This window comes from Acartia tonsa, chromosome 6 (genome assembly GCF_053477335.1).
Source record: "Acartia tonsa isolate MP-2025a chromosome 6, ASM5347733v1, whole genome shotgun sequence".
Lineage (NCBI taxonomy): Eukaryota > Metazoa > Arthropoda > Copepoda > Calanoida > Acartiidae > Acartia > Acartia tonsa.
This window is the reverse complement of record NC_137265.1, coordinates 11,957,910-11,966,470: the sequence shown is the minus strand read 5'-3', so window position 1 is coordinate 11,966,470 and position 8,561 is coordinate 11,957,910. Positions and strand designations below refer to the sequence as shown.

General features: G+C 31.9%; 1 protein-coding gene across 2 annotated transcripts; it reads left to right on the top strand.

The window, feature by feature from the left end:
• The first annotated feature begins 3,914 nt into the window (after positions 1-3,914).
• On the top strand, positions 3,915-8,219 carry LOC145321860 (uncharacterized). Of its 2 annotated transcripts, XM_080163490.1 has the most exons (6): positions 3,915-3,997; positions 4,238-4,293; positions 4,364-4,394; positions 4,628-4,687; positions 6,006-7,041; positions 7,675-8,219. In XM_080163490.1, exons 2-6 carry the CDS (start codon positions 4,250-4,252, stop codon positions 7,917-7,919), a joined length of 1,416 nt encoding a protein of 471 aa, XP_080019616.1. In that variant the 5' UTR covers positions 3,915-3,997; positions 4,238-4,249; the 3' UTR covers positions 7,920-8,219. The 2 variants fall into 2 exon arrangements, with proteins under 2 accessions (XP_080019616.1, XP_080019617.1); XM_080163491.1 differs by lacking the exons at positions 3,915-3,997; positions 6,006-7,041; positions 7,675-8,219 and having other exon boundaries at positions 4,017-4,293; positions 4,628-5,878.
• Positions 8,220-8,561: the final 342 nt, after the last annotated feature.

Here is an 8,561-nt window from a genome sequence, read left to right as displayed (position 1 = left end):
CCCTGATTTATGTATCATATTAAATAAATTATTTTATGCTGTATCCCCGCAAGGCTTCTTAAACTTTTTACCTGATAGCCTTGTGATCTTGCAAACTGATTTCTTAAAGACGCAGGTGAATTAAAGTCATTCTATAACAATTTTAATCAAATTTTATTCTAATATTAAATCTTTTCGGGACACAACCCAATCTTTATAGATTTTGTATAATTTTTTGAGGAACGCGACTCCAGTGACGTCATATTTTTCTTTCCCGAAAAAGGGAAGGGGGGAAGAAAAAAAGAGATGGGAGAAAAGGGGGTTTCCCCATCTCTTTTGAAGAGATTTTCTTCCCCCCTTCCCTTTTTCGGGAAAGAAAAATATGACGTCACTGGAGTCGTGTTCCTCAAAAAATTATACAAAATCTGGAAAGATTGGGTTGTGTCCTTTTCGGGATTATTGGAGAATATTTGGTTTTTGTTTAATCCGATAAAAAAAAAGAATTTACGCTTTCTTGAATCATTTTCAGGGACATGCGGACAGATCTCTTTACAGTTTTAGCAAAAATAATCTAAACAATTAATAGTTCCATCAAAATTCAAATAACTTTTTTTCACAATATAAATATTTTTCTGTTTATTTCACGGCGAATGAAGAAAAAAACCTGTTAATTATAACACATTTAAATGAATATGATTTTCTTTGTAATTGATTCTTACAACAGAATACCGTAAAATAACCTTTTTTCATTTAAATATCCGAGGAAACCTGTCTATAATACATGTGCTGAAAAACTATTCTCAATGAAAATTCCCTTCGTTTAAAAAAAAAAACTTTTAATAAAATTTGATTTTCCTGTATTTGATTGTTATTAGCGGCCACATATTGTCTGTACATCATGTCCCTAGGGAATATGCTTCTATACTGGCCTTTTTACACACTCACACACACACACACACACAATAAACTTAAGATAAATATGGTTGCTCATTTAGCCGCCGCGTCTTCCTATTGGTCCAAAATATTCCCCTACGTCACACTCCAACCATTCCTTTATCTCAATGCAGCCTTCTCATTAGTCAAAATTTGGCGGCAACACTAGGGAATTTAATTTTTTTAAACACTTGTTTTTTTATGAATTACATTTAAAGCGCATAAAAATTGACGATAATATATTTTTTTTCTTTACATAGGTTATTTGCTTAACAACTTTGGGGACATTAGTGGATTCTTATTGGTTTTACTAATTGTAATCTACAGAAGGGATAATTTTGTGTATCTTCATTAGGGATGTACACCAATTTATCGGCCACTCTTTTATCCCTAGCCTTTAGATCCTTGAAATAAGGATAATCTATATGTTGTATCTTAGTTAACCTAGAGATAGATATACTTATATATATATATATCTTATAGATTGCAAGGTTATAGATGAATTATACTTAGGATCTCTACAACGGCTAGATCAATTGTGCCTTTCTGTACAGAGAATGTTAGTCTGTATCAATAATCTATGAGAACAAGATTTTAAAATTGCTTTTTATGCTATCGAGCCACTTTTAATAATAGTTTGAAATTTTACATTCAGAGAGAAAAAGGATATGGTAAAAATCAACATTCTCTCCACAAAAGTTTCCAAAGGCACTATTTTAATATTTGATTTGGAAGATTATTTTCAGTATGGCTTCGAAACCGATTGATAACCGCTGGATTCAGGCATTCTAAAAAAACACATATAGAATGGAATTACAGACAATTTTTCATGGATGTCAAAATAAAAATCATAAAACAGTTTTGTTAGCTCGGGCCATCAGTTCCTCAGGTCTAACAAAACAGGTTTAAATCTTATAATTTTTTTTAATGTCCACAGAAAGCTGTCTTTTACACGATGCAACAAATAACTATTAGTCCCTTATCCCTCTGATCCTGAAAAAATAAAGTTCTTTGATCATAATTAAAGCATTTAATAATATGTATAATTTATAAAAAATGTAATGCATAAAAAGATTGTAAAAGTACAAAGGATTATTTAAAATGTTTAAATGTAAATTAAGCATGTTAATGTAAATTATTTCATGTTATTAAACTCTTTATGGAAGATTTATATGAAAATCGAATAAATATAAAATTATATATTATGTCTTTATTCTTTAAATATTTCCAATGTTCTTTGATTGCATGCCCCTTGTCTTTCAGTAGTAATGAGTTGGTCAACAGTGTTTTACCTAACTTAACCCAAGACCGAGGCTCAACACTTGGTGCATCCGCTCGTCGTCGGGGAGCTGATTAGTTTCAATCTTGGCCCGACACCGCGTCATGACTAAAGACGTTAAAATGGTTTTTACTGCTGCTATGTCAGGTGCGCAACATGAATAGTTGAAGTAGGGGGATGCCTTGGCCCACAAACAGGCGCAAATCATTTCCATGCACAGTTAGGACATTTCAGACAAAGGTTGCGAAATCAAAGGATTGGTTGTCTGTTACTTAACCTAATATCTCACAGTGGGCGTTAGCGGCGGAATTAAAGAAGAATTCCGCCCTAACTAACTAACTTTAATAACATCAGTTGGGGATTTTAATGAGAATTTGTCTTCTAAACATGAAGAAGTTGGTAAAAGTGTCCGAAAAAAGAAGTCAAATTAACCCTTAGTTTTTTCCATGTCATTTTTTTTTTGTAGGCAAGATAGAGAGCTGTGACTTCATGACTTTAAGTTTAGTAATTATACATCGGCAAGAGTTGATTTTATAAGGATATCTGGTCTGTGTTGGTCATGGTGTCCGGTCAAAGTTGATTAGGTAGCACCAAAATTAGAAAAAAAATTAAATAAATCTTAATTTCTACATTATGACTTTTGTGTGTAAGGTAGAGACCTAAATTTATTTTGGTGAATGCTTAGATATCAATGAACATCTGCAAAAAGTGGTGTTATGACCATTTGACTGCTCCCTGACCAATTTTATGGATGATTTTTGTCCAGCTTTTACTGTAGACATATATCATGAATATCTTGGCTCATATTACAGCTAGAGACCTATAATTTTTTTTGGTAAATCCTTGAGCAATAATGAACTTCTGTCAATAGTAAAGTCATGACCATTCGACCACTCCTTGACCGATTTTCTATTTCCTTCCTGTAATTTTGCCGTTTATAAGCTGCCAGCTGCCAAATTTCAAAACTGCTCTTTACCAGCCAAATTTTTTATCTAGTCTTTTATTGTGATAAGAAAATGGCGGTTTCTGTTATTTGTCGTTTTTTGGCGATGGTAAGAAAAAGTAATTTTTTTGTTATGAAAAATAAAACTTTGTTCAAAAATTTTGTTATCCTAGCTTTAAAATTGGCTGCTCTACAGCTGTTTTAATATTTAGCGGCTGGCCACTAAAAAGCGGTTAAGGAGCGGTCTGACTGCTATGACTAGAAAAAGTAATTTTCTCTAAAAATACACATGAACCACCAGAAAAATTTTTTTTCAACATATAAAATGCAAAGGCTTGCTCTCAATAAGACGTTAGGTTTTATACCAAACCCTTCCATACTTAAAACATTAAAAATTATACCCACTGCTGCTGTCAGCCAAATTATAATAGTAGGGTAAATGCCTTAGCCCTTAAGCAGGAAAAACTCATTGCTATTCACTGTCAGGACTTTTGGACAAAGGTCCTACTATCAAAGGGTTGGTTGTCTGTTGCCATACCCTAGATGATTAAATATAAAAAGACATTACTTTCCTCATTTTTCATGCTTGTTGGACCTGATGTAAACAGTACCCTCACCCAAAGAGGCAATATCAGTGACAACATCCACTTCCTGCCCGATAATGTCAGAAAAAACTTCATGATCTTGAAAATGACAAAAAATGATTAATTAAGGTAAAATGTTGGAATAAAAGAGCATAAAAAATGTAAACTAAAACAAAGTTTACAAGAAGAAGTAACATGATACTATAGTTGGAAACAGTTCATTTACAATTTTACACAGGAGGAGAGTGTGATAAAGAAATAATTGGATAACACGTTTAGGAAAAATATTACAATTCATAATTTATATTTACAAAAAATCTATATTTCTAGATTTTATATTCTAGTTTGTAAGAGATAATCATATGAGACTGCCAAATTAATAGACATGTAAAACAGTTTTCAGATTTTATCATAAATTATTGTCAGATTTTCTTCCAATTGTAATTCTGTCAAGAATAAATCTAATATTGACAGAAATCATTTTATTTTTAAATTAATCCAATTGTAATAACCAAGTAGATAAACCTTCAAATGCACCTCTCCTTCCTAATTTTCCCCTTCCTGGCTTGTTTCAGGTAATCATTTACAATCTGAATACAATTCTTTAATATAAATTTCTAAACACTCATAACAATTATTTTCCAGTGGGGTTTTGACTGAATATGAATCACAGGAAGTAAGTATCACCATTTACAATAGTAACAATAGAATCAATCTTAAAGTAGGTTAGTTTAGTTTAGTTTAGGTTAATTTAGTTATTATTACGCAGAAATTACATAAATCATAAACCACATTAGAACTGATTTTTGGCAGGGGGGTTTGAAATGATAATTAATAAGATAAAGACCTAATTAACTTAAGTGACATCTATTGATTTAAAACCATAAATTCCATCATATTATCCAATAGGCTTATGAAGAAAAAGGTTATGAGCCAGCAGCTGAAGTTAAAGATGATTACAAACCAGAGGTAAAGTATGAAGCACCACCCCCTGCTTATGACAGTTATAAAAAGCCAACAACAGACAAATATTATGAAGTGACAACTACATATGAAACAACTACTGAACCATACACAACAACTACAGATTATAAAAAGAAGTACCAAACCTATGCAACTAAAAAGGCATATTACAAACCTACTTATAAACCAACCTACAAGCCATACTACCATGAAAATCAAGTTTACACCACTACATACACAACATCTACAACAACCTACTACACAACATCAACCACTACATACACAACCACAACTACCTACACAACAACCACTACAACTTACACTACAACCTACACAACCACTACAACATACACTACCACCTACACAACAACTTACACAACAACAACTTATACAACCACCACACCAAGACCTTACAAACCAGTCAAGTATAGGCAGACACCACCTATCCCTCCAGCAGAACCATTACCTATGCCTAATTACAAGACATATTATAAACCATACTACATGACAACAGAAACTACAAAGGATATCCCCTATGTCCCATACACTACTCCTTATTTACCAACTGCACCACCTGCAAACCCACTACCACTCCTACCTTATAAAAAATACGATGCTGAACATGACCCTAATATACCATTCAGAACTGTCTATGACAAAACAGATCCACCAAATATTCCTTACTATAATTATTATAAGACATACAAAACCTATCCAACAACTACAACTTACACCACAACAACTACTTATACAACTACCACTACAACTACAACATATACAACAACTACTACAACGTATACAACTACCACCACATATACAACAACAACTACTTATACTACAACATATGAAGAGCCAAAGTACGAGGAACCAAAGTATGAAGAGCCAAAATATGAAGAGCCAAAATATGAGGAACCAAAGTATGAAGAGCCAAAGTATGAAGAGCCAAAATATGAAGAACCAAAGTATGAAGAACCAAAGTATGAAGAGCCAAAGTATGAGGAACCAAAGTATGAAGAACCAAAATATGAGGAACCAAAGTATGAAGAGCCAAAGTATGAAGCACCAACATATAAGAAATAAAAGGGTTAGGATGGATGTGGGGTGAAATAAACTCAAAATTAGCTTTCCTAACATTTTTGTTAAATCATTTGTAATTCATATCTATTCATATTAATAAACAGATTCTTTTCTTTATAATTTTAGATTTTTCTGTATATATGTATCTTTGCTGTAAATACTGTACAATATCTCTAACATACATACATTATGAATATACTTTTGTGTGTTTTTTCTCATGTAATTATGTACATATATTTTTATCTAGATGCCAAAGTCTTATGGAGAGATGGCTGGTGATATAATTGAATTCGATGAAATTAATGCTCAAGAAGAAACTATTGCATGGAATGTTGAACCATATGAAATACCAAAAGATCTAGATGATAAAATTTATGAAATTCCTAAAATTTACGAAGAAAAAACCAACAATTATGAACCTTCTCAGGATAATTATGTGACAACTGAAAATTACAATAATAACTACCTAACATATCAACCAGTAAAAAAGGAAACTTACAAACCCACTTACAAAACAACAAACAAATCATATTATTCTTCAAAGGCTACAGAAAAACCTACTACAGTAGTTTATCATCCAAAACCAACTGAAACATATCCAAGAACAACTAAGGTATACCCAAAAACAACAACAACTTATCCAAAAACAACAACACCATACCCAAAATCAACCAAAACATATCCAAAAACATCTGCTTCATACCTAAGAAAAACTGAACCTTATCCAAAAACAACTACTTACACAACCTCTACAACAACTTACACTACTACAACTACAAAAACAACATATACAAAACCCTATAAAACAACAACAAAAATTACAACACCACAATTATACAACCATGACAATTATAAGGAGACCAAAACTGTAAGACCTACAGAGCCACAATCAGATTATAAAACATACCCAAAAGCAGTGCATGTGACAACAAAGGCAACTTATGTACCTTTCAAAGTTCCCATAGTTCCAACTGCTCCACAAGCAAATCCTCTTGAAGTTGTGCCATATAACAAATATCAAACAGACCATGATCCAATGGTACCCAGTTTACATGATACAATGGTACACAATTCACTTGAAAAGACAGATTCTACAAATATCCACAAAGAGATTTATTACACAACACCTTATTCTTACCCAACTAAAAAAAATACAACACCTTATCATACAACCAGAAAAATTTACAAAGAGACAATTATACCAGCGACTAAATCATATGAACCATCACACCAACCATATGAGCAGAAATATGAAGAAAAAGAGAATAATCATCATAAATCAGGTAATCCAAATAATAAGCAAAAATTTAAGTTTGATAGAATTACCAGTAAATATTCTTTTTCTCATATTCATTCCTATCCGGTGGATAGGAACCAAATCTCATCAATACAATTAAGCTATGTCTAGCATTGTATTATATCCAGTTTTCTACAAATATAGAAATGTACAATCATAAGATTAAGACCAGTTTTTTTAGCCCATGCCTTTGGCTCCTCAGGGCTAAAAAAACTGGTTTTAATCTTATAATTGTACATTCTATATCCACGGAAACCTGTTTATAATATGATGTGAGAAATAACTATAGACTTTTAATTAATTTATTTGTATAATTTGTTGTTGTTAACCATAAAATCAAGCTTTTAGATATAACATGAGATGTAAAGGCCATTAGTCTTTATTTTTAAGAAGTCGCAAACATATAAATTGTTTAAATATTATGAAGGTGTATACATTTGTCCTTTTTGACATAATTCCAATATTGTTGTTCATATAAAAATTTTATAATCTATAATTTATATCTTGGATCAATTTGATATCCTTACACCCACCTCAAACCAGTTTTTGCATGCTACTATTTTTTTAATATGACTTGCATTATTTTGTAACAAATAATTTATAATTCCTCTCTTTCAAGGGTCAGAGAACAACAGACAAGAACCAACAGACACAAAAATTGAATCAAAATCTTTTGGTGAAATATTGCCGATAATAAACGAAATGAACTCTGGTTCCCCAACTGTTGCGCACAACTTGGATAAATACCCCGAGGGTCCCAAAGTGGCGCCACGGAAACAGGTTTGGTTCGGAGATCTTACCTACCAAGATCCGTTGAAAGAACAGCAAGAGGAGAGTAAAAACACTACACCAGGACAACAGTAAATAAAAAATGAAGCAGTTTATAGTGCCAAATAAAAAATGAAGTCATACAATGACAATGACCAAGGCTAGGACAGCATACATTATAATTGATCAATGGTAAAATGTATACTGGCCTATCATTGTTCATTTGTATTGTATGACTATAAGCTGCTTCAAAAAATTATTTCAATAAAAAAACGCAATTAAAATACCTTTTGTATATATGTATGAAAATATTGTTGTAAAAAATATCTTTTATTTGTTTTCGTGAAATTTGATTTTTATGTAAATAATATTTATTTTAATTGCATAAAATATTGTATAATTTGTTTTCTGCCTAAGAATTTATTAAGTCAAGAACAACAGCATTTGTAGCTAAGCTTTAAATGTAAGTTAGTAGGTCAAAAGAACTTTAATCCACATTTATAAAAGCAGCTCATACCAATAACGAAATTAATTCGGAAGAAAATCACGAAACCTATACGTGTTTTTCAGCTGTCGTTGGGGGGCAACACATCATAAAATTGACGACCTCTCCATTTACCCCCCAAATATTATTTTAGATTTAGTTTGCTTGTTGGTTATACCTTATTCCTGATATAAAAGTAACAGGATGTCTGTGTGATATTGCTAACTACTAAACCGGTACGGTTCTCCTTTACA

Bases quoted from the DNA above. Each gene is read 5' to 3' on its own strand.
- LOC145321860 (XM_080163490.1), top strand. From the start codon at position 4,250: ATGCACCTCTCCTTCCTAATTTTCCCCTTCCTGGCTTGTTTCAG. The intron at 4,294-4,363 runs GTAATCATTTAC...ATTATTTTCCAG, and splicing joins CCCTTCCTGGCTTGTTTCAG to TGGGGTTTTGACTGAATATG. The intron at 7,042-7,674 runs GTAATCCAAATA...CTCTCTTTCAAG, and splicing joins GAATAATCATCATAAATCAG to GGTCAGAGAACAACAGACAA.